The sequence below is a fragment of the Trachurus trachurus genome, assembly GCF_905171665.1.
Source record: "Trachurus trachurus genome assembly, chromosome: 23".
NCBI lineage: Eukaryota > Metazoa > Chordata > Actinopteri > Carangiformes > Carangidae > Trachurus > Trachurus trachurus.
The window spans coordinates 9,369,997-9,396,919 of record NC_139912.1 but is presented as its reverse complement, the minus strand read 5'-3'; the positions used below and the strand labels follow the sequence as shown (position 1 = coordinate 9,396,919).

General features: G+C 42.4%; 1 protein-coding gene across 1 annotated transcript; it reads left to right on the top strand.

Moving 5' to 3' along the window:
- Window positions 1–382: 382 nt before the first annotated feature.
- ttll1 (tubulin tyrosine ligase-like family, member 1) lies at window positions 383–26,923 on the top strand. Its single transcript, XM_083999476.1, has 10 exons — window positions 383–584; window positions 752–875; window positions 1,670–1,878; window positions 1,987–2,167; window positions 2,462–2,599; window positions 2,775–2,883; window positions 3,845–3,988; window positions 4,799–4,885; window positions 5,918–6,081; window positions 25,458–26,923. The coding sequence occupies exons 2-10, from the start codon at window positions 763–765 to the stop codon at window positions 25,585–25,587; spliced, it is 1,275 nt and encodes a 424-aa protein (XP_083855602.1). The 5' UTR covers window positions 383–584; window positions 752–762; the 3' UTR covers window positions 25,588–26,923.

Genomic DNA, 26,923 nt, shown 5'->3' with positions numbered 1-26,923 from the left:
TCCACTGTGGTAATTAACCCCTGCGATGACGTCACCGCGTCCTCCGTTGCTAGGTAATTTCCCCCGGAAAAGCCAACCTCACAGCGGTACCGTTTAATGTTTTTGATACATTTTAATGTATTTTCCACTTAAATTCTAACTGTATTCACATTATGTGGTTATTATATATCTAGATACATGTAATTAATAACAAAGACTTTTATTGTGAAGAGCAGTTTTGGCCGCGGTGGGCTTGTCGTCACTGTCCAGCTTCACGACGCCTCCTGAAGATCAATAAATGTAGCTTGTTAGCAATAAGGTAAGGGATGCTAACATGGGAGAAACGGTGTGATAAGTTGACGGTGATGCTAACAAACCTAGCCCCGCCGCTGCTGCGCTCGGCTCGGCTCGGCTCGGCTGTGTGAGCTCAGCTAAACGACAAGTCTGGTGAGATTGCATCAGTGACTGGGTGATGTCCGCCGCCCAGCCTCTGCAGCAGCAGCAGCAGCAGCCCGGGGAGGATCCAGCAGCAGCCTGCTAACAACTCAGCCCAGCCCGGCTAGCTGATGCTGATGACTGGCTGTTTTCCTGACATTGATTTGCAGGTGGGTGACTTGGTATAATATACCCCAAAAATGCTCCTTTGCACAGAAACCACCATGCATTGTATTGCCATTGTTATTATTATTCCCCTCCCCTGCAGTTTTCTATCCGTAGTGCTGTCAAGCTTGTTTTATCTGCTTGTACCTGTTGTATTTGTGCTCCACCCTAGTGGGAGGCACCATGGCCGGTAAGGTGAAGTGGGTGACAGATATTGAAAAATCAGTGCTCATCAACAACTTTGAGAAAAGGGAATGGATCCAAGTCACAGAAAACGAGGACTGGAATTTCTACTGGTAGGTTTTTCAATGCACATGCACATTACACCTTGGACACTAGTTCATGCAAGCATCATGTACATGTGCATCTTATATCAATATGTTGTAGGCAGTGGTGACTGAAATATTCAGTTTTATCATTAAAGTTCTGCATAAAGGTGCTGGATGCATTCAAAATCATTTTAAAAATCACAAAAATTAAGCATCAAAATGAAAAGACCTTGTTCTTTAGCAAAGTTGCACTTATTATACATTATTAACATCTTATACTGCACTAGTTGATGCTAGATGAGAGAATACCAGTTAATCCTACTACTACTACTACTAACTATAGTATGTTATTAGGCCATTTAATCTGATAGTTCCCAAACAAGAATTCAGGCCACTCCCAAAGGGTTACAAGTTAAATCTGACAGAAAAAGAGAAGCGATAGGGAGGGGGAGGAGAAGAAATAACATTTGGTTTGCTCCACATGTGCTTTCATTTTTCTACCCTTTCCTGTATCTTATCTTTTTTTGGTCTCACAGCTCATAACACATCTGAAATGTGACAAGGGGCTTTGGCACATTGCTGCTTTTTCTGTATGAAGGCAGCGGTCAGAAAGGTCACAGGCCATTGGTTTAATCTTCTTAACCTTTTCTGTCAAATATGAATTAGAAAAGTGCCTTGCAACAACTGCAGTAAAACTGAAATGCAGCGAAGGAGAAGTATAAAGTAACTATTTTAGTGAATAGAGTACTTAAGTCAGAGTATTGATCTAACTTTCCACCACTGTTAAAATAGTGCACAATGATCCTGTCCATTTAATGCAGGATGAGCATCCAGACCATCAGGAACGTGTTCAGTGTGGACACTGGCTACCGCCTGTCCGATGAACAGATGGTTAACCACTTCCCCAACCACTACGAGCTGACCAGGAAGGACCTGATGATCAAGAACATCAAACGCTACCGCAAGGAGCTGGAGAAGGAAAGCAGCCCGCTGGCAGAGAAGGATGAGAACGGCAAATACATTTTTCTAGGTATCTGTTTGGGAGGGATGAGTGTAGAAATGCTTCTTCATCTTCATCTGCCTCTCTTTGCGTTTTCATCACAGGCACATGTGACTAACTTTGTTGCTTTACTTTTAGATTTTGTCCCTGTGACGTTCATGCTTCCGGCCGATTATAATTTATTTGTGGAGGAGTTTCGTAAGAATCCGTCCAGCACCTGGATCATGAAACCCTGTGGTAAGGCCCAGGGTAAAGGCATCTTCCTCATCAACAAACTGTCCCAGATCAAAAAGTGGTCCAGAGACAGCCGCACCTCCACGTGAGTTCACCGCAGCCTCTGACACCTGACTGCGTGGTTGCACTGTCGGTCTATTTTATTTATTTCCTCTTTTTCATTTCTGTTTCTTAAAACAAGCCGAAAGACACCTGTTGTTGCTCTGTTCTCTTCTTCTGTAGTCCCATCTTGATAGTCCCACTTCTCAATACATGGACTGATGAGCAGAAAGCTAAATATTAAAAAGTTATATGCACACAAAACCTGTATAATCTTCTCTTAAAGTATCTACTCTCCATCTCAAACTGATGTTTGGTTTGTTGCCTCTCCTCCCCCCAGGTTTGTAGCAGCCTCTAGTGGTAAGGAAGCATATGTCATCTCCCTGTACATTGACAATCCTCTGCTGATAGGAGGGAAGAAGTTTGACCTGCGTCTTTACGTCTTGGTGACGACCTATCGACCTCTGAAATGCTACATGTAAGCCCTGATTCAATTCATGTCTGCACGTATCTCAGCTATTACCAAAAACTTTTATTCACAAGGGGAAGATTTTGCTAATGAATTAGTGACAGTAGTGTTATAGGGTTAGGTTTAGTTAGGGTTGATGGTAATGAAGTTGTTCATTGATCTCTCTCTGGTGTTCGACTCTCAGGTACAAGCTGGGCTTCTGCCGGTTCTGCACAGTCAAGTACACACCTAGTACCAGTGAACTGGACAACATGTTTGTTCATCTCACTAATGTGGCCATCCAAAAACATGGGGTAAGTCCGTATTGTTGTATTTTAATATAATGTTGTGAATCAGTGTTTAGTGGCAGTAAATGGGTTGTATTTGATGTTAAAGGGCCATTCCACCAGTTGAATATTGTAGTTTCATATGGTTTTCCAAGCAGATGCATCATTATGTGGAATTGGTCGTCAAAATGTGAGGCTAAATATTCAGTTTCACTAAATACACTGTACATATGGTAATGTAATTTGTGCTGATCCAAAGACTCACTGATGCATTTCAGGTAACTTTTAATGTTTCTCTTAAAGGGATCGTTCAACATTTTGGCAAATTGGCCCATTGCCATAATCCCTATAGTTTTAGGAGTAGGTTCGTTACCTTTAATTGTCGGTGCAAGCTTTTTTTAGAACGGCGGAGCCGAGCCGTGAGCTGCTCAGAGCTACGTTACAGAGGCTCATGGGATTTCTTGGTTTCCCTCATCAAACTCATCAAATACACAATCCAACAACTCCAAAACGCTCTGGTGGACAAGTGGTGACCTGCACATTCACCACGCTATGAGATAATAACAGAACGTTACGAGACAGAGTTGTTTTTGAGGCAAATGCAGAGAAAAACGCTGAAAAACCGCCTCCGACAGGAACGTGCATCATCTGTTTTGCATGAATTTACCTTGAAACAACTCCGTCTCGTAACGTTTCGTTATTATCTCATAGCGTGGTGAATGTGCAGGTCACAGCTTGTCCACCAGAGAGTTTTGGAGTTGTTGGATTGTGTATTGAATGAGTTTGATGAGGGAAACCAAGAAATCCCATGAGCCTCCGTATTCTGAAAATAGCTTGCACTGATAATTAAAGGTAATGAACCTACTGCTATGACTATAGGGATTATGGCAATGGACCAATTTGCCAAAATGTTGAACTATCCCTTTAAAAGTTAATACAAAAAACAAACAACTCCAATACCTAGTTAGAGTGTGTGCCTTTAACGCAGGATGACTACAACCACGTTCATGGAGGCAAGTGGACGGTCAGTAACCTCCGTTTGTACCTAGAGAGCACCAGAGGAAAGGAGGTGACCAGTCGACTGTTTGACCAGATCCACTGGATCGTGGTGCAGTCCCTGAAAGCTGTGGCTGTGAGTAGACATGAAGTCACTGTTGCACCTGTCACCAACATTAATTTGTCTCTTTATGTCTCCCATCCTGTCACGAACAACAACACGTATATTATGGATATGTTCAATGTTAGTTAGTCATGTGTAAAACATCAGCTTGAAACAGTGTCATTCATTTGAAATTTTAATTTTTTTTTCTGCATAATTTATTCTTGTGTATTTTTACCTTGCTCATTCATACAAGCCTACTTTTACTTGTTTTTCATGACCACCCACACTGTGCAATATCTCTGACCAAACAACATAGTATATAGTTTTTTTCTCTATTTAATTTAATATATTTTTATACATGGTAAATTCTTTATATTTCTATTCCTTTCTTCTTTGCGTATCCTGTTCTCTTTGCTACTGTTACAAGTGAATTTCCCATATGTGGGATCAATAAAAAGTCTTATGTCTATACATTAAACACAGTGTTTTTCCAGGTACAATACTGTTGTGGTGTGGGGCGTTTAAAGACTACACAGCTGTAAAACAACCTCAGTGTGTTGTGGTTGTTGATGCTCTTTTGTTTTTAGAACAACACTCCACTCAACTTAAATGTGCACTTCCCTTTTCCACTTAGCGATCTGCTCCACTTCCCCTCTTGAGGCCTCGACGCACCGGCTGCTGGGTGCTAATAGTTATGTCCACTGGAATATTTTTTTTTATTTCTTAACTGTGCTATTTGCGAACATCCTTCCCACCTCAATCACTCTGTGATACATTAAAAAGTTCCCAGTGTTATCACGATGAACTAATCAGTTGACTCCTCTTCCTTATGTCTCCCAGCCCGTGATGAACAACGACAAGCATTGTTTTGAGTGTTACGGGTATGACATCATTATTGATGACAAGCTGAAGCCGTGGCTTATTGAGGTGAGTGATGTGATTTAACGGGAAAATAGTGTTTTACTGACGGAAATTAAAACCAAGATGTGTTAATAAACATGTTTTTCTTCGGCCTACTCCCTGAGGACAGCTGTGAGGTGTTCAACCAAGCCGTGACACACGTTACATGCCTGTGCAGTGACTCCACGCACTTTTCCTTTGATTGTTGAGCAACTTTTAAATGCCCCTGAGGTCGATCTTTTACGTGTGCATATTTGGACTTGAGCCTTTCTGTGTTCAAATGTGTGCTAAAGGCGTTTTGTTAACTCATTCACTGAAACTGAGTCACACAGGCTGAAACATGCTTTTTTTCTTTACCTTAAAATAGGACGCCTGCCTTTGTTACTGTTGTATCTGCAATCTGAATATTGTTCTTTTGATGCAGCTGTCATCCTTTGCTGTGCTCCTTTTTGACAGCCCAACAGTGAATTGCTGGGTTTCCAGGCTAGGTCTCAACTATTTCTGTTCCCAGACACCAATCTGATCTATTTTGGTTGGTCGGTTGTAGGACATCAATGCTCCTCGGTGACAGAGCAATAAAACCTGTGCCACAAACCTTTTTATTCATTATTCATCGGTACCTACTTTTGTTTCGTTTTGCTCTGACTTCACATCATCAGTTATGAAAGTATGTATGAGCGTATCCATAAAAGGTAATGCCTGACAATAGAAGTCTTTGTTTAATTATTTAAGGGTGTGTTTGTGATATCGCAGTAATTGCTTCATCTCTCTTTGAGCACCCATGTACGTTTTCCGGTGTGTATCTGCTGTTGTTCTTTGAACGTGTGTTTATGGGCACAGCTGTTAAAGCGCATTAGCAACTACATTTCCTGTTGAGTGAGAGCTTCTGTGGGGGGCAGGGGGGGGAGGAAATTAAACAATGTACTCAAGCCTATTCGAATCCCACAGTACTTAAAAAAAAAAAAGTCTGTCCAGTTTCTGTGAAGCTAATCACTCATTGTTCTAAATACCTTCTTTTTCTTATGTAAATGTTAAGTTCTGTATCTCTGTGCTCCTCAGGTCAATGCCTCCCCCTCTCTGACATCCAGCACGGCCAACGACCGCATCCTGAAGTACAACCTTATCAACGACACGCTCAACATCGTCACACCCAATGGGGACATCCCAGACTGCCGCTGGAATCGCAGCCCGCCCCGAGAGGCCCTGGGCAACTACCAAGTTCTGTGAGTTGATCCACCGGACGTCTCACACACACACACACACACACACACACACACACACACACACACACACTTTTCTTGGTGCCAAGAAAGCTCGGAGCTAAAAATAACTCTGAAAAGTGAAAGTTTTGCCAGTCACGGTGACTAAGCTCTGGGTGTCACATATCCATGGTGATCCTTGCTTCCTTCGATAGCTCAGTTGGTAGAGCGGAGGACTGTAGAGGAAATGACAGACATCCTTAGGTCGCTTGTTCAAATCCGGCTCGAAGGAGTGACTTTTGAAGTGTGTCTGCTGCAGACGGCCTGCGGCTGTACAGGTGTGTGCTGAACTGTAACTCATTAACCAGGACAGGGAGTGGGTGACTGACATGGGTCACTGGGTTTCCTTTAAAGGGAAACTATGCAAGTCTGGTCGCTTTTCCTCTGTTTTGCCAAACCTCCGCCTGGCCATGTGCATTTGTTTACTATGAAGCCGGTGAAAAATCAATCCATGTAGCGATGGATAATGTTATATAACATACTACATGTGTATATTTGTGTAGTCTTAACAAAAGGTTGCCACGTGGAAGAGCCCCTCTCGTAACTAGTTACAAGTCATGTAGTTGACTATCACAATTACTCTGGAGCTTTTTAATTAAGGTAAAGATAACCATGCATAACCATGGGAATAATCAGTGCTCACACTACGCCAACAACAACTGTCCAGATGTTGCGGGATAGTGTGAGTTGTATGAGTGGCAGACATGTGAACCTTCGATAGCTCAGTTGGTAGAGCGGAGGACTGTAGTGGACACATCAGGGATCCTCAGAAAGGACGTTTCAGATCTGATCACTTTTTGCAGATATGTTGGCGGCATTTGAAGAAGCTACAACTTTTTCCCGTCAGGTTTTCCCCTTTTGAACCAAAAATATTTCACGACTTCAAATGGATAAAACTTTATTTCATTGTAAGACCTGGCATTTTAAAGCCAGAGGTGAGCTGACCACCAATGGGATCAGACAAAAATAGATTGTAATACATTAATCACATATAAATTTTGCAGCGTGTCCAAATCTGACATGAAGGAGAGTTGGCTTACCCACCTGTAACCAGGTAATTACAGTGTTGTTGTGACCTTCGATAGCTCAGTTGGTAGAGCGGAGGACTGTAGTGGACACACCAGGCATCCTTAGGTCGCTGGTTCAAATCCGGCTCGAAGGAGGGACTTTTAAGTGTAGAAGCCCCCCAAAAAAACTAGACTCTCAGGATTTGTGACGTTTATGAGCTGATCATATGTGGACAGCTCTAAGTCCAGATGTAAACACAGTAAGGACACATACAGGCTGCATTGGTCACTTGTTGCAGATATGTTGTGGCAGCATTTGAAGGAGCCTCTACTCACTACCCCGACTTTTTCCCGTCAGGTTTTCCCCTTATGAACCAAAAATATTTTACAATCAATGGGATCACTGAAGACGCGTGTTTATGCCAGATTATAACATGACAACAGATGCTGATTGAAATCAGGTAAATACAATATGAGTTTATTTTTCAAAACAAAGATAGATGTAAGTGTGACCCATGTGTAACCATGTAATTACAGTGATATAGCAACCTTCGATAGCTCAGTTGGTAGAGCGGAGGACTGTAGTGGACAAACCAGGCATCCTTAGGTCGCTGGTTCAAATCCGGCTCGAAGGAGTGACTTTTAAATGTGTAAACCCCCCCAAAAAAACTAGTTTGTGAAGCCTCTAAACTAGGACCAGTGTGTGGGCTGCTCATATGTGGACAGCTGTAAGTCCAAGTGTAAACACAGCAAGTTTCAGAGTTTCAGATCTGATCCCTTGTTGCAGATATGTTGTGGCGGCATTTGAAGAAGCTACAACTTCTTCCCGTCACATTTTCCTTATTTACTTGGCCGCTTGTCCAAATCTGACATGAAGGAGAGTTGGCTTAGCTGCTTGGCTCCAGAGAGAGCACTGTGCATCCACTATTGTGGTCAAACGTGGGTGTGAGTGTGACCCACGTGTAACCAGGTAATTACAGTGTTATTACAACCTTCGATAGCTCAGTTGGTAGAGCGGAGGACTGTAGTGGGAGTACCAGGCATCCTTAGGTCGCTGGTTTAAATCCGGCTCGAAGGAGTGACTTTTAAATGTGTAAACCCCCCCCCCAAAAAAAGTAGTTTGTGAAGCCTCTTAACTAGGACCAGTGTGTGGGCTGCTCATATGTGGACAGCTCTAAGTCCAGGTGTAAACACAGTAAGGACATATACAGGTTGCGTTTCACATCTGATCACTTGTTGCAGATATGTTTTGGCAGCATTTGAAGAAGCTACAACTTTTTCCCGACAGGTTTTTCCCTTTTGAACGACTTCAAATGGATAAAACTTTATTTCATTGTAAGGGGTGAACTGACCACCAATGGGATCAGACACAAATAGATTGTAATACATTAATCACATATAAATTTGGCAGCTTGTCCAAATCTGACATGAAGGAGAGTTGGCTTACCCACCTGTAACCAGGTAATTACAGTGTTATTGCAACCTTCGATAGCTCAGTTGGTAGAGCGGAGGACTGTAGTGGACAAACCAGGCATCCTTAGGTCGCTGGTTCAAATCCGGCTCGAAGGAGTGACTTTTAAATGTAGAAGCCCCCCAAAAAACTATACTCTCAGGGTTTGTGAAGCCTCTTAACTAGGATCAGTGTGTGAGCTGATTATGTGGACAGCTCTAAGTCCAGGTGTAAACACAGAAAGGACATATACCGGCTGATTTTCAGATCTCATCACTTGTTGCAGATATGTTGGCGGCATTTGAAGAAGCTACAACTCACTACCCTGACTTTTTCCCGTCAGGTTTTCCCCTTTTGAACCAAAAATATTTTACAACTTCAAATGGATAAAACTTTATTTAAGTAAGACCTGGCATTTTACAGCCAGCTGACCACCAATGGGATCAGATTTCTACAATATGAGTTTATTTTGCTAAACAGAAATAGATTGTTATACATTAATCACATGTGAATTAGGCCGCTTGTCCAAATCTGACATGAAGGAGAGTTGTAACTGGGTTATTGTGTTCCAGAGAGAGCACTGTACCTCCACTATTGTGGTCAATATGGGTGTGAGTGTGACCCACCTGTAACCAGGTAATTACAGTGTTATTACAACCTTCGATAGCTCAGTTGGTAGAGCGGAGGACTGTAGTGGACACACCAGGCATCCTTAGGTCGCTGGTTCAAATCCGGCTCGAAGGAGTGACTTTTAAGTGTAGAAGCCCCCCAAAAAAACTAGACTCTCAGGATTTGTGACGTTTATGAGCTGATCATATGTGGACAGCTCTAAGTCCAGATGTAAACACAGTAAGGACACATACAGGCTGCATTGGTCACTTGTTGCAGATATGTTGTGGCAGCATTTGAAGGAGCCTCTACTCACTACCCCGACTTTTTCCCGTCAGGTTTTCCCCTTATGAACCAAAAATATTTTACAATCAATGGGATCACTGAAGACGCGTGTTTATGCCAGATTATAACATGACAACAGATGCTGATTGAAATCAGGTAAATACAATATGAGTTTATTTTTCAAAACAAAGATAGATGTAAGTGTGACCCATGTGTAACCATGTAATTACAGTGATATAGCAACCTTCGATAGCTCAGTTGGTAGAGCGGAGGACTGTAGTGGACAAACCAGGCATCCTTAGGTCGCTGGTTCAAATCCGGCTCGAAGGAGTGACTTTTAAATGTGTAAACCCCCCCAAAAAAACTAGTTTGTGAAGCCTCTAAACTAGGACCAGTGTGTGGGCTGCTCATATGTGGACAGCTGTAAGTCCAAGTGTAAACACAGCAAGTTTCAGAGTTTCAGATCTGATCCCTTGTTGCAGATATGTTGTGGCGGCATTTGAAGAAGCTACAACTTCTTCCCGTCACATTTTCCTTATTTACTTGGCCGCTTGTCCAAATCTGACATGAAGGAGAGTTGGCTTAGCTGCTTGGCTCCAGAGAGAGCACTGTGCATCCACTATTGTGGTCAAACGTGGGTGTGAGTGTGACCCACGTGTAACCAGGTAATTACAGTGTTATTACAACCTTCGATAGCTCAGTTGGTAGAGCGGAGGACTGTAGTGGGAGTACCAGGCATCCTTAGGTCGCTGGTTTAAATCCGGCTCGAAGGAGTGACTTTTAAATGTGTAAACCCCCCCCCCAAAAAAAGTAGTTTGTGAAGCCTCTTAACTAGGACCAGTGTGTGGGCTGCTCATATGTGGACAGCTCTAAGTCCAGGTGTAAACACAGTAAGGACATATACAGGTTGCGTTTCACATCTGATCACTTGTTGCAGATATGTTTTGGCAGCATTTGAAGAAGCTACAACTTTTTCCCGACAGGTTTTTCCCTTTTGAACGACTTCAAATGGATAAAACTTTATTTCATTGTAAGGGGTGAACTGACCACCAATGGGATCAGACACAAATAGATTGTAATACATTAATCACATATAAATTTGGCAGCTTGTCCAAATCTGACATGAAGGAGAGTTGGCTTACCCACCTGTAACCAGGTAATTACAGTGTTATTGCAACCTTCGATAGCTCAGTTGGTAGAGCGGAGGACTGTAGTGGACAAACCAGGCATCCTTAGGTCGCTGGTTCAAATCCGGCTCGAAGGAGTGACTTTTAAATGTAGAAGCCCCCCAAAAAACTATACTCTCAGGGTTTGTGAAGCCTCTTAACTAGGATCAGTGTGTGAGCTGATTATGTGGACAGCTCTAAGTCCAGGTGTAAACACAGAAAGGACATATACCGGCTGATTTTCAGATCTCATCACTTGTTGCAGATATGTTGGCGGCATTTGAAGAAGCTACAACTCACTACCCTGACTTTTTCCCGTCAGGTTTTCCCCTTTTGAACCAAAAATATTTTACAACTTCAAATGGATAAAACTTTATTTAAGTAAGACCTGGCATTTTACAGCCAGCTGACCACCAATGGGATCAGATTTCTACAATATGAGTTTATTTTGCTAAACAGAAATAGATTGTTATACATTAATCACATGTGAATTAGGCCGCTTGTCCAAATCTGACATGAAGGAGAGTTGTAACTGGGTTATTGTGTTCCAGAGAGAGCACTGTACCTCCACTATTGTGGTCAATATGGGTGTGAGTGTGACCCACCTGTAACCAGGTAATTACAGTGTTATTACAACCTTCGATAGCTCAGTTGGTAGAGCGGAGGACTGTAGTGGACACACCAGGCATCCTTAGGTCGCTGGTTCAAATCCGGCTCGAAGGAGTGACTTTTAAATGTGTAAACCCCCCAAAAAAACTAGTTTGTGAAGCCTCTTAACTAGGACCAGTGTGTGGGCTGCTCATATGTGGACAGCTCTAAGTCCAAGTGTAAACACAGCAAGTTTCAGAGTTTCAGGTCTGATTCCTTGTTCCAGATATGTTGTGGCAGCATTTGAAGAAGCTACTACTTTTTACAGTCACATTTCCCTTATTTCCTTGGCCGCTTGTCCAAATCTGACATCCACTATTGTGGTCAATATGGGTGTGAGTGTGACCCACCTGTAACCAGGTAATTACAGTGTTGTTGCAACCTTCGATAGCTCAGTTGGTAGAGCGGAGGACTGTAGTGGACACACCAGGTATCCTTAGGTCGCTGGTTCAAATCCGGCTCGAAGGAGTGACTTTTAAGTGTAGAAACCCTCCAAAAAAACTAGACTCTCAGGATTTGTGACGTTTATGAGCTGATCATATGTGGACAGCTCTAAGTCCAGATGTAAACACACTGGGTCTCATTCATGAAACGTGAGTAAATCTGTGTGTAGATTTGCACATAAAAGCTCACTCTACTAAAACTCTACTCCGGATTCATGAACGGTGCGGGAAACTCAGATTTGATCGTAAACACGTGTGTAACTTCATGAATGCCAACCCATCGTAAACTAACAACACGCCCCCGGTGATCAGCAATTAGCATAGATCTCCATACATGAATAGCCATATAAGGAGATCCTGCCACCATATTAGGAGGTAGGTGCATCCTGCTCACCTGCGGCCATGACGCAAACGAGGAAAGAGGGAGAGAGAGAAAAAAGAGAGATCAAGGATCGAAGTCATTTTGGGTGAAGTGGAGTCCAGAAAAAATATTTAATTATCTTCTGTTGGTAGTGGTGTGACTGGGACAGGTCAAAGGCGTGGAGGGAAGAAACAGATTTAGTGAATTAAGTAGGCCTATCCTTGGTTGATTAAAGAACTGTTTAAGAAGTAAAGCCAGAATAGTTTGATATGAAACATGAAAAAAAATAAAAATAAAAATAAAAATACACACAACTACAGAAGTGACGGGAGGAGGAGGCTCTTCACAGCCTCAGCTGTAGAGGAGCATGGTTGTATCAACACATGAAGTTATATAGGCAGGTTATATTGTTACAGAAGCACCAGCCGTCTGTCACAGCTCCATCCAAACCGGTGCCGACTGCACTACTGCGCAGGGTGAAGTGTGCGTCCACCAAGCGTGTAGCAACACAAAAAAGTTTTTTCCGGTTTTATATCACATTATTATCATCATTAGATGGAGCCTTGACGTGTTTTTGCGTGTCCGATCCCTAAAACGTCTCTCTCTCCAAATATTTCTAATTGTTTGTCATGTTTAAATTACGTGTTTCAAAGGCGTCGGCGTATTTTGAACATGAGACAGAGTAATACGGATTAAAATTGTAATTTTCAACAGTGACAAGCAGTATTTATGTGCATTTCTACATTTACACAAGCGCTACACACAGTCCGGAGCAGGTGTAGATTTTGTGAGTAGCTACGAAAAAATCAGCGCTACTAAAAGATTGATGAATGCGGAAATCCACGTAAATTTGCGCTGCTCAGGGTTTACACACAAATCCGTGCTGCTCACGTTTCATGAATGAGACCCAGTAAGAACACATACAGGCTGCATTGGTCACTTGTTGCAGATATGTTGTGGCAGCATTTGAAGAAGCCTCTACTCACTACCCCGACTTTTTCCCGTCAGGTTTTCCCCTTATGAACCAAAAATATTTTACAATCAATGGGATCACTGAAGACGCATGTTTATGCCAGATTATAACATGACAACAGATGCTGATTGAAATCAGGTAAATACAATATGAGTTTATTTTTCAAAACAAAGATAGATGTAAGTGTGACCCATGTGTAACCAGGTAATTACAGTGTTGTTGCAACCTTCGATAGCTCAGTTGGTAGAGCGGAGGACTGTAGTGGACAAACCAGGCATCCTTAGGTCGCTGGTTCAAATCCGGCTCGAAGGAGTGACTTTTAAATGTGTAAACCCCCCCAAAAAAACTAGTTTGTGAAGCCTCTAAACTAGGACCAGTGTGTGGGCTGCTCATATGTGGACAGCTGTAAGTCCAAGTGTAAACACAGCAAGTTTCAGAGTTTCAGATCTGATCCCTTGTTGCAGATATGTTGTGGCGGCATTTGAAGAAGCTACAACTTCTTCCCGTCACATTTTCCTTATTTACTTGGCCGCTTGTCCAAATCTGACATGAAGGAGAGTTGGCTTAGCTGCGTGGCTCCAGAGAGAGCACTGTGCATCCACTATTGTGGTCAAACGTGGGTGTGAGTGTGACCCACGTGTAACCAGGTAATTACAGTGTTATTACAACCTTCGATAGCTCAGTTGGTAGAGCGGAGGACTGTAGTGGGAGTACCAGGCATCCTTAGGTCGCTGGTTTAAATCCGGCTCGAAGGAGTGACTTTTAAATGTGTAAACCCCCCCCCCAAAAAAAGTAGTTTGTGAAGCCTCTTAACTAGGACCAGTGTGTGGGCTGCTCATATGTGGACAGCTCTAAGTCCAGGTGTAAACACAGTAAGGACATATACAGGTTGCGTTTCACATCTGATCACTTGTTGCAGATATGTTTTGGCAGCATTTGAAGAAGCTACAACTTTTTCCCGACAGGTTTTTCCCTTTTGAACGACTTCAAATGGATAAAACTTTATTTCATTGTAAGGGGTGAACTGACCACCAATGGGATCAGACACAAATAGATTGTAATACATTAATCACATATAAATTTGGCAGCTTGTCCAAATCTGACATGAAGGAGAGTTGGCTTACCCACCTGTAACCAGGTAATTACAGTGTTATTGCAACCTTCGATAGCTCAGTTGGTAGAGCGGAGGACTGTAGTGGACAAACCAGGCATCCTTAGGTCGCTGGTTCAAATCCGGCTCGAAGGAGTGACTTTTAAATGTAGAAGCCCCCCCAAAAAACTATACTCTCAGGGTTTGTGAAGCCTCTTAACTAGGATCAGTGTGTGAGCTGATTATGTGGACAGCTCTAAGTCCAGGTGTAAACACAGAAAGGACATATACCGGCTGATTTTCAGATCTCATCACTTGTTGCAGATATGTTGGCGGCATTTGAAGAAGCTACAACTCACTACCCTGACTTTTTCCCGTCAGGTTTTCCCCTTTTGAACCAAAAATATTTTACAACTTCAAATGGATAAAACTTTATTTAAGTAAGACCTGGCATTTTACAGCCAGCTGACCACCAATGGGATCAGATTTCTACAATATGAGTTTATTTTGCTAAACAGAAATAGATTGTTATACATTAATCACATGTGAATTAGGCCGCTTGTCCAAATCTGACATGAAGGAGAGTTGTAACTGGGTTATTGTGTTCCAGAGAGAGCACTGTACATCCACTATTGTGGTCAATATGGGTGTGAGTGTGACCCACCTGTAACCAAATAATTACAGTGTTATTACAACCTTCGATAGCTCAGTTGGTAGAGCGGAGGACTGTAGTGGACAAACCAGGCATCCTTAGGTCGCTGGTTCAAATCCGGCTCGAAGGAGTGACTTTTAAATGTGTAAACCCCCCAAAAAAACTAGTTTGTGAAGCCTCTTAACTAGGACCAGTGTGTGAGCTGCTCATATGTGGACAGCTGTAAGTCCAAGTGTAAACACAGCAAGTTTCAGAGTTTCAGATCTGATCCCTTGTTGCAGATATGTTGTGGCGGCATTTGAAGAAGCTACAACTTCTTCCCGTCACATTTTCCTTATTTACTTGGCCGCTTGTCCAAATCTGACATGAAGGAGAGTTGGCTTAGCTGTGTGGCTCCAGAGAGAGCACTGTGCATCCACTATTGTGGTCAAACGTGGGTGTGAGTGTGACCCACGTGTAACCAGGTAATTACAAAGTTATTACAACCTTCGATAGCTCAGTTGGTAGAGCGGAGGACTGTAGTGGACACACCAGGCATCCTTAGGTCGCTGGTTCAAATCCGGCTCGAAGGAGTGACTTTTAAATGTGGAAACCCCCCAAAAAAACTAGTTTGTGAAGCCTCTTAACTAGGACCAGTGTGTGGGTTGCTCATATGTGGACAACTGTAAGTCCAAGTGTAAACACAGCAAGTTTCAGAGTTTCAGAGCTGATTCCTTGTTCCAGATATGTTGTGGCAGCATTTGAAGAAGCTACTACTTTTTACAGTCACATTTCCCTCATTTCCTTGGCCGCTTGTCCAAATCTGACATCCACTATTGTGGTCAATATGGGTGTGAGTGTGACCCACCTGTAACCAGGTAATTACGGTGTTGTTGCAACCTTCGATAGCTCAGTTGGTAGAGCGGAGGACTGTAGTGGACACACCAGGTATCCTTAGGTCGCTGGTTCAAATCCGGCTCGAAGGAGTGACTTTTAAGTGTAGAAGCCCCCCAAAAACTAGACTCTCAGGGTTTGTGACGTTTGTGAGCTGATCATATGTGGACAGCTCTAAGTCCAGCTGTAAACACAGTAAGGACACATACAGGCTGCATTGGTCACTTGTTGCAGATATGTTCTGGCAGCATTTAAGGAAGCCTCTACTCACTACCCCGACTTTTTCCTGTCAGGTTTTCCCCTTATGAACCAAAAATATTTTACAATCAATGGGATCACTGAAGACGCATGTTTATGCCAGATCATAACATGACAACAGATGCTGATTGAAATCAGGTAAATACAATATGAGTTTATTTTTCAAAACAAAGATAGATGTAAGTGTGACCCATGTGTAACCATGTAATTTCAGTATAGCAACCTTCGATAGCTCAGTTGGTAGAGCGGAGGACTGTAGTGGACAAACCAGGCATCCTTAGGTCGCTGGTTCAAATCCGGCTCGAAGGAGTGACTTTTAAATGTGTAAACCCCCCCAAAAAACTAGTTTGTGAAGCCTCTTAACTAGGACCAGTGTGTGAGCTGCTCATATGTGGACAGCTCTAAGTCCAAGTGTAAACACAGCAAGTTTCAGAGTTTCAGATCTGATTCCTTGTTCCAGATATGTTGTGGCAGCATTTGAAGAAGCTACTACTTTTTACAGTCACATTTCCCTTATTTACTTGGCCGCTTGTCCAAATCTGACATGAAGGAGAGTTGGCTTAGCTGTGTGGTTCCAGAGAGAGCACTGTGCATCCACTATTGTGGTCAAACGTGGGTGTGAGTGTGACCCACGTGTAACCAGGTAATTACAGTGTTGTTGCAACCTTCGATAGCTCAGTTGGTAGAGCGGAGGACTGTAGTGGGAGTACCAGGCATCCTTAGGTCGCTGGTTCAAATCCGGCTCGAAGGAGGGACTTTTAAATGTAGAAACTCCCCAAAAAAACTATACTCTCAGGGTTTGTGAAGCCTCTTAACTAGGACCAGTGTGTAAGCTGATTATGTGGACAGCTCTAAGTCCAGGTGTAAACACAGAAAGGACATATACAGGCTGATTTTCAGATCTCATCACTTGTTGCAGATATGTTGGCGGCATTTGAAGAAGCTACAACTCATTACCCCAACTTTTTCCCGTCAGGTTTTCCCCTTTTGAACCAAAAATATTTTACAACTTCAAATGGATAAAACTTTATTTCAGGAAGACCTGGTATTTTAAAGCCAGGGGTGAGCTGACCACCAATGGGATCAGATTTCTACAATATGAGTTTATTTTGCTAAACAGAAATAGATTGTTATTAATCACATGTGAATTAGGCCGCTTGTCCAAATCTGACATGAAGGAGAGTTGTAACTGGGTTATTGTGTTCCAGATAGAGCACTGTACCTCCACTATTGTGGTCAATATGGGTGTGAGTGTGACCCACCTGTAACCAGGTAACGTTGTTGCAACCTTCGATAGCTCAGTTGGTAGAGCGGAGGACTGTAGTGGACACACCAGGCATCCTTAGGTCGCTGGTTCAAATCCGGCTCGAAGGAGTGACTTTTAAATGTAGAAGCTCCCCAAAAAACTATACTCTCAGGGTTTGTGAAGCCTCTTAACTAGGATCAGTGTGTGAGCTGATCATATGTGGACAGCTCTAAGTCCAGGTGTAAACACAGTAAGGACGTTTCAGATCTGATCACTTTTTGTAGATATGTTGGCGGCATTTGAAGAAGCTACAACTTTTTTTTGAACCAAAAATATTTCACGACTTCAAATGGATAAAACTTTATTTCATTGTAAGACCTGGCATTTTAAAGCCAGAGGTGAGCTGACCACCAATGGGATCAGACAAAAATAGATTGTAATACATTAATCACATATAAATTTTGCAGCTTGTCCAAATCTGACATGAAGGAGAGTTGGCTTACCCACCTGTAACCAGGTAATTACAGTGATGTTGCAACCTTCGATAGCTCAGTTGGTAGAGCGGAGGACTGTAGTGGACACACCAGGCATCCTTAGGTCGCTGGTTCAAATCCGGCTCGAAGGAGTGACTTTTAAATGTGGAAACCCCCCAAAAAAACTAGTTTGTGAAGCCTCTTAACTAGGACCAGTGTGTGGGTTGCTCATATGTGGACAACTGTAAGTCCAAGTGTAAACACAGCAAGTTTCAGAGTTTCAGAGCTGATTCCTTGTTCCAGATATGTTGTGGCAGCATTTGAAGAAGCTACTACTTTTTACAGTCACATTTCCCTCATTTCCTTGGCCGCTTGTCCAAATCTGACATCCACTATTGTGGTCAATATGGGTGTGAGTGTGACCCACCTGTAACCAGGTAATTACGGTGTTGTTGCAACCTTCGATAGCTCAGTTGGTAGAGCGGAGGACTGTAGTGGACACACCAGGTATCCTTAGGTCGCTGGTTCAAATCCGGCTCGAAGGAGTGACTTTTAAGTGTAGAAGCCCCCCAAAAACTAGACTCTCAGGGTTTGTGACGTTTGTGAGCTGATCATATGTGGACAGCTCTAAGTCCAGCTGTAAACACAGTAAGGACACATACAGGCTGCATTGGTCACTTGTTGCAGATATGTTCTGGCAGCATTTAAGGAAGCCTCTACTCACTACCCCGACTTTTTCCTGTCAGGTTTTCCCCTTATGAACCAAAAATATTTTACAATCAATGGGATCACTGAAGACGCATGTTTATGCCAGATCATAACATGACAACAGATGCTGATTGAAATCAGGTAAATACAATATGAGTTTATTTTTCAAAACAAAGATAGATGTAAGTGTGACCCATGTGTAACCATGTAATTTCAGTATAGCAACCTTCGATAGCTCAGTTGGTAGAGCGGAGGACTGTAGTGGACAAACCAGGCATCCTTAGGTCGCTGGTTCAAATCCGGCTCGAAGGAGTGACTTTTAAATGTGTAAACCCCCCAAAAAACTAGTTTGTGAAGCCTCTTAACTAGGACCAGTGTGTGAGCTGATCATATGTGGACAGCTCTAAGTCCAGGTGTAAACACAGTAAGGACGTTTCAGATCTGATCACTTTTTGTAGATATGTTGGCGGCATTTGAAGAAGCTACAACTTTTTTTTGAACCAAAAATATTTCACGACTTCAAATGGATAAAACTTTATTTCATTGTAAGACCTGGCATTTTAAAGCCAGAGGTGAGCTGACCACCAATGGGATCAGACAAAAATAGATTGTAATACATTAATCACATATAAATTTTGCAGCTTGTCCAAATCTGACATGAAGGAGAGTTGGCTTACCCACCTGTAACCAGGTAATTACAGTGATGTTGCAACCTTCGATAGCTCAGTTGGTAGAGCGGAGGACTGTAGTGGACACACCAGGCATCCTTAGGTCGCTGGTTCAAATCCGGCTCGAAGGAGGGACTTTTAAATGTAGAAACTCACCAAAAAAACTTTCAGGGTTTGTGAAGCCTCTTAACTAGGACCAGTGTGTGAGCTGATCATATGTGGACAGCTCTAAGTCCAGGTGTAAACACAATAAGGACATTTACACGCTGAGTTTCACATCTGATCACTTTTTCCCGTCAGGTTTTCCCCTTTTGAACCAAAAATATTTTACAACTTCAAATGGATAAAAATTTATTTCATTGTAAGTCCTAGCATTTTAAAGCCAGAGGTGAGCTGACCACCAATGGGATCAGATTTCTACAATATGAGTTTATTTTGCTGAAAAAATAGATCGTAATACATTAATCACATACAAATTGGGCAACTTGTCTAAATCTGACATGAAGGAGAGTTGTAACTGGGTTATTGAGTTCCAGAGAGAGCACTGTACCTCCACTATGGTGGTCAACATGGGTGTGAGTGTGACCCACCTGTAACCAGGTAATTACAGTGATATAGCAACCTTCGATAGCTCAGTTGGTAGAGCGGAGGACTGTAGTGGACAAACCAGGCATCCTTAGGTGGCTGGTTCAAATCCGGCTCGAAGGAGTGACTTTTAAATGTGTAAAACCCCCCAAAAAACTAGTTTGTGAAGCCTCTTAACTAGGACCAGTGTGTGAGCTGCTCATATGTGGACAGCTCTAAGTCCAGGTGTAAACACAGTAAGGACATAGGCTGCGTTTCACATCTGATCACTTGTTGCAGATATGTTGTGGCGGCATTTGAAGAAGCTACTACTTTTTACAGTCACATTTTCCTTATTTCCTTGGCCACTTGTCCAAATCTGACATGAAGGAGAGTTGGCTTAGCTGTGTGGCTCCAGAGAGAGCACTGTACCTCCACTATTGTGGTCAACATGGGTGTGAGTGTGACCCACCTGTAACCAGGTAATTACAGTGTTGTTGCGACCTTCGATAGCTCAGTTGGTAGAGCGGAGGACTGTAGTGGACACACCAGGCATCCTTAGGTCGCTGGTTCAAATCCGGCTCGAAGGAGTGACTTTTAAATGTAGAAACCCCCCCAAAAAAACTAGACTCTCCGGGTTTGTGAAGCCTCTTAACTAGGATCAGTGTGTGAGCTGATCATATGTGGACAGCTCTAAGTCCAGGTGTAAACACGGTAAGGACATTTACTGGCTGCGTTTCAGACCTGATCACTTGTTGCAGATATCTTGGCAGCATTTGAAGGAGCCTCTACTCACTACCCCGACTTTTTCCCGTCAGGTTTTCCCCTTTTGAACCAAAAATATTTTATGACTTCAAATGGATAAAACTTTATTTCATTGTAAGACCTGGCATTTTAAAGCCAGGGATGAGCTGACCGCCAATGTGATCAGATTTCTACAATATGAGTTTATTTTGCTAAACAAAAATAGATTGTAATACATTAATCACATATAAATTGGGCAGCTTGTCCAAATCTGACATGAAGGAGAGTTGTAACTGGGTTATTGTGTTCCAGAGAGAGCACTGTACCTCCACTATTGTGGTCAACATGGGTGTGAGTGTGACCCACCTGTAACCAGGTAATTACAGTGTTGTTGTGACCTTCGATAGCTCAGTTGGTAGAGCGGAGGACTGTAGTGGACACACCAGGTATCCTTAGGTCGCTGGTTCAAATCCGGCTCGAAGGAGGGACTTTTAAATGTAGAAACTCCCCCCAAAAAACTATACTCTCAGGGTTTGTGAAGCCTCTTAACTAGGATCAGTGTGTGAGCTGATCATATGTGGACAGCTCTAAGTCCAGGTGTAAACACAGAAAGGACGTATCAGATCTGATCACTTTTTGCAGATGTGTTGGCGGCATTTGAAGAAGCTACAACTTTTTCCCGTCAAGTTTTTCCCTTTTGAACGACTTCAAATGGATAAAACTTTATTTCATTGTAAGGGGTGAGCTGACCACCAATGGGATCAGACACAAATAGATTGTAATACATTAATCACATATATATTTGGCAGCTTGTCCAAATCTGACATGAAGGAGAGTTGGCTTACCCACCTGTAACCAGGTAATTACAGTGTTATTGCAACCTTCGATAGCTCAGTTGGTAGAGCGGAGGACTGTAGTGGACAAGTCAGGCATCCTTGGTTCAAATCCGGCTCGAAGGAGTGACTTTTAAATGTGGAAACCCCCCCAAAAAAACTAGACTCTCCAGGTTTGTGAAGCCTCTTAACTAGGACCAGTGTGTGAGCTGCTCATATGTGGACAGCTCTAAGTCCAGGTATAAACACAGTAAGGACATATACAGGCTGCGTTTCACATCTGATCACTTGTTGCAGATATGTTGTGGCAGCATTTGAAGAAGCTACTACTTTTTACAGTCACATTTTCCTTATTTCCTTGGCTGCTTGTCCAAATTTGACATGAAGGAGAGTTGGCTTAGCTGTGTGGCTCCAGAGAGAGCACTGAGCATCCGCTATTGTGGTCAAACGTGGGTGTGAATGTGACCCACCTGTAACCAGGTAATTACAGTGTTGTTGTGACCTTCGATAGCTCAGTTGGTAGAGCGGAGGACTGTAGTGGACACACCAGGCATCCTTAGGTCGCTGGTTCAAATCCGGCTCGAAGGAGTGACTTTTAAATGTAGAAACCCTCCAAAAAAACTAGACTCTCCGGGTTTGTGAAGCCTCTTAACTAGGACCAGTGTGTGAGCTGATCATATGTGGACAGCTCTAAGTCCAGGTGTAAACACAGAAAGGACATTTACTGGCTGCGTTTCAGACCTGATCACTTGTTGCAGATATGTTGGCAGCATTTGAAGGAGCCTCTACTCACTACCCCGACTTTTTCCCATCAGGTTTTCCCCTTTTTAACCAAAAATATTTTATGACTTCAAATGGATAAAACGTTATGTCATTGTAAGACCTGGCATTTTAAAGCCAGGGATGAGCTGACCGCCAATGTGATCAGACAAAAATAGATTGTAATACATTAATCACATATAAATTGTGCAGCTTGTCCAAATCTGACATGAAGGAGAGTTGGCCTAGCAGTGTGGCTCCAGAGAGAGCACTGTACCTCCACTATTGTGGTCAACATGGGTGTGAGTGTGACCCACCTGTAACCAGGTAATTACAGTGTTGTTGCAACCTTCGATAGCTCAGTTGGTAGAGCGGAGGACTGTAGTGGACACACCAGGTATCCTTAGGTCGCTGGTTCAAATCCGGCTCGAAGGAGTGACTTTTAAATGTAGAAACCCCCCCAAAAAAACTAGACTTTCATCATTTGTGACGTTTGTGAGCTGCTCATAAGTGGACAGCTCTAAGTCCAGGTGTAAACACAGTAAGGACACAAACAGGCTGCCTTTTAGATCTTTCATTGTAAGACCTGGCAGGGGTGAGCTGACAATCAATGGGATCACTGAAGACGCATGTTTTTGCCAGATTACATAAATTACATGACAGCAGATGCTGATGGAAATTATTTATTTTTCTAAACAAAAATAGATTGTTATACATTAATCACATGTAAATTAGGTTGCTTGTCCAATAATAATAATTAAAATACGAGTACATCCACTATTGTGGTCAACATGGGTGTGACCCACCTGTAACCAGGTAATTACAGTGTTGTTGCAACCTTCGATAGCTCAGTTGGTAGAGCGGAGGACTGTAGTGGACACACCAGGTATCCTTAGGTCGCTGGTTCAAATCCGGCTCGAAGGAGTGACTTTTAAATGTAGAAACCCCCCCCCCACACAAACGAGACTTTCAGGGTTTATGAAACTTCTCTCACTGAGAGTCATGAACATTATGAGTCATTGTGATAAACTCACAGTTGTCGGTATGTACTTTGATTTTGCAACACTTAGTTTTCAGTTTAGCCTAGTAATTGTCTTGGTATGTTACCTGTCTTATTGCACTACAGCAGATGCTCATGGAAATCAGGCAGATACAATATGTTACATGTGTGTCAGCAGTGGGAGTCCAGGGAGGGAGACATCAGACAGACCAACACTTTTGTGGATTAGCCTAATTCAGAAAAGGTTAGGGTCAGTTAGCCACCTGAATCCAGGTTGTTATCACAGTATTAATGCAACCTTCGATAGCTCAGTTGGTAGAGTGGAGGACTGTAGTGGACACACCAGGTATCCTTAGGTCGCTGGTTCAAATCCGGCGCGAAGGAGAGACTTTTAACTGTGTCTCTTCACAGTTATAACACTTGTAATAACACTGTAATTACCAGGTTACAGAGTTTCTAAAAAAAAAAAAACCTTTGTAACTTTGTCTTGTCATAATTGTTCAACCATTCTTCATTGTGTTATACTTTACCATAGTGGCTTTTCTAAGCCTGTTAGTTATAACTTGTTGCATTCCCCTGAGTTTGAGTGTGAGTGTGACCCTCTTGTGGCTCAGTTATCCCTGTGTCATCACCCCCTTCGATAGCTCAGTTGGTAGAGCGGAGGACTGTAGTGGACATACCAGAGATCCTTAGGTCGCTGGTTCAAATCCGGCTCGAAGGAGTGACTTTTAACTGACCGGATATATACTGGGGTTTGCCGTACGTTTGTTGGTATACTATCTGCTGTAGATGATGAAAAGTGAATACATAAAGCCGGTGACCTAGTAACAGATACATAGAGTGAATGTGTTCTGACTGAGTGTGAGCTATTAGCTGCTGAGGATTGAAAACATGTTGGTTATGTTTGGCTCAGCTGAGGCAAAGATGAGGTCTGTTGTGGCAGTGGCTCAGATCCATGACTGGCCGGCACATAAATCCAGTTTGGAAAAGCAGCATCTGTTAAAACAAACTGTTCAACATCTGTTCAGCACAAGGGGGATCAGCCCTTCTCTCTCTTCTCTAAGCAACCGGTGCCTGTTTGGTCAGCAAACCTCTGTGAATTCATGTTGAAGAAGTCGGTTTTCTCATAAAATATTTAAAAGGAAAAGATTTTATACAGTTTTACTAATGAAAAAGTTTCATTTAACACATTCTCCTCTGCATCTGTGTTGAGATGTTAGTCAAGTCTACTCATGCTGTCGCTATTTCACCACGTAAAATATTTGCATGTCTGTGGAGGAAGCTGCCTCTTCTTGTTTGTAGACGCTGTAACATGAGTGTAGATTAAAAAAAAGAAAAAAAAGTCACTCCTTCGAGCCGGATTTGAACCAGCGACCTAAGGATATCTGGTATTTCCACTACAGTCCTCCGCTCTACCAACTGAGCTATCGAAGGGAGGTGGGTGCTTGCAACACCACTCTGCTGCCGGTGCCTCACTCACACTTTAACCCCTCGGTGAACACAATGGTGTGGAGGCGGGGTTGTAGCGTCACTGAAGCACTGAACAAAGCACGCTGGGGCCGTCTGACAACATGTGCTCAGCGCTCAGCAGGGGGGTTATTGAGGAGTTAATCCCCCTTTGTTGCTCCATGTGAAGGCAGCAGGAACTTTCCTCATAGGGTTGTCACCATTACTGATTTTCTTGGTGAATTTTGTTAGAGAAATAAAACTTTATTGTAATAAATTGTTTCAGTTTATTTTATTTTTCTTACATGATTTGGTTGAAAGTGTCATGTACATTGTTTTATGGCCAGCCCACATGGGCTTATAAAACACTAAGCATTAAGTACATACATTCAGGAATGTCTACTGTGTCATCTAAAAGAAAAGAAAGGAGAAAGAAACAAAACAAAACAAAAAACAGACAAGCTTCCATGATATACAAAATAATAAACAGTAATTTATGGTTTTATGTGGGATATAATGTTTTCTTTCCCTCTGTCCAGGCTTTATCAATGAATCTAGCCACGACATAGATCTCTTCCTTACAACATATCATGCTCAGACATCCAAAATAAGTCTAGATTCTTCGTCTGGGTTTTCTCAAACAAATGACCTGCAAACTTTATAATTTCTACCAGTTCAGCGTTACGTTAAATGGTAAATTGACATTAATGTTATTTAACTCAGTTACTGTGCGTTTTTTATTGCTACTTTTTTGCAGCAGTGTTTTTACAGGCTTTGTTTGGAGGGAATAAGTCTTCCTCTGCCAAACTTTACCACTCGGGCACGTCTCTGTTCTGCAACTCACATTGAACGAAAACGTTACACAAGCGGTAACACACAGTTGTTGTGTAACTTTGCCGATATGGTTCCAGCATATTCTTTTTTTGGAAAGTGACGGTATTTAGAATTTTTACCATTAATTAATTAATTGTGGCGTTTAATACCGCGATTTATTGTGAAAACAAGTAATCGTGACCTCCCTACTCCCTCATATGTTTTTTTTTCTTTCCTCCACTGACTCTTAACTTCCTGTCTGTGTCACCAGCTACGACGAGGAGCAGGCGCTGAGCGAGAACGCCGAGCGCGACCTGCGAAGCCGCTCAGGTCAGTCGCTGGGGTCAAAGGGCTCCAAGGGGAGCGCAGGCGTTCGCCCCGTCGCTGCCACCTGGAAGTGAGGTGATATTACTAACTCTTTAATGACTTCCTGTATAATATTACAGGGTCCAACCAGTGGGGCACATGGGACATGGGGGGATAAAAAAAGGACCACCAAGACTTTTTTTTAGCCCAACTCTCCAACGTGGGGACTGCTCTCTCTCTTTCTCTCTATATCTGTCTTTCTCTCTCTACACATTTCACTGACTGGAGCACAGGGGGCAATGACCCTGCTGCCGAAGGGGAGAGACCTCAACAGTACCGGGGTCATATGTATTTGGAGAGTTTAAAGGCCGGAGTTTTGTGGCTGTTTGTATGAATGTGTAACCTGAAGTGTGGAAATTATGTTGGTATGAGGGCGAAGTCAAGTCAAATCAAGTTTCCTCAGTGTCACTTTACAGTCTCTCAACTGGAACACAGCCCAAAACCTACACAAGGGGAAATGATCCAAATAAGAAAAAACAAAACAAGGGGGAGCACAAATAAGGAAAAAGGTAGTTATACAAAAACAAAAAAAATATTGCAAATATTTAATATAAAATTGAAGAAAAAAAAATCAAAGGTTAGAAAGATGGATGATCGTCCTGAACTATGCATGATTACTGAGTACTGATATTTTAACTTGACCCACCACACAGGAGCGCTGTGTGATGAACTGTATGGAGACAAAGATAAAAAAGCGAACACCAGATATTAAACAAACACAAAAGGTATAAAGATGTGATGTATTCATAGGTAATCAATAGATGGATTGGATTTAATAGGACTACATGTATAAAGGCCCTTCAATTGAATTTAATAATGTTTTTTTTTTATACGTTCATTATCAGTATGTTTATGTGTGGGGGGGTTTCATTAAGATTGATTGTATTCAGTACTGAACCCTGTTGCACTTTATCTCTTTATTGACTTGACTGTTTTTTTTCCCATGTTGCATTTTGAGTTGGACTGCTGATGTCACATAATCCTGCAACTCGCAACCTGCACCTGCTGAAATACGTAATAACCACTGATGACGGATTAACATCCACCTTTTTAAACTCACTAATGTGGGGGCTGAACAGTATTGGGGTAAAAAAATCATTGTGGTGTTTTACTTTGGTCCGTGTGAAATGCAGTATTTTGAGTTGCATACTCATAAATAATATTTAACTTTTGTATAATCTATATCTATAACAGTGATTAGAGGAGGATTAAGGGTTAAGACAGTTGTTCAAATGTCAGTTTTTGCTTTCATTTGACGCTGTTTTATCCAGTATTAAGTTTTTGCTCATTTTGATTCATAAGTCCTAAGTTTGCTCTGATAGAAGAAGAAGAAGCTGATTCTGTGAACTCATAAGAAGAAAACAAAATACT

Coding starts and splice junctions, on each gene's coding strand:
- ttll1 (XM_083999476.1), top strand. CDS start 763: ATGGCCGGTAAGGTGAAGTGGGTGACAGATATTGAAAAATCAGTGCTC. Junction 876..1,669: donor GAGGACTGGAATTTCTACTG/GTAGGTTTTTCA, acceptor CATTTAATGCAG/GATGAGCATCCAGACCATCA. Junction 2,600..2,774: donor CGACCTCTGAAATGCTACAT/GTAAGCCCTGAT, acceptor TTCGACTCTCAG/GTACAAGCTGGGCTTCTGCC.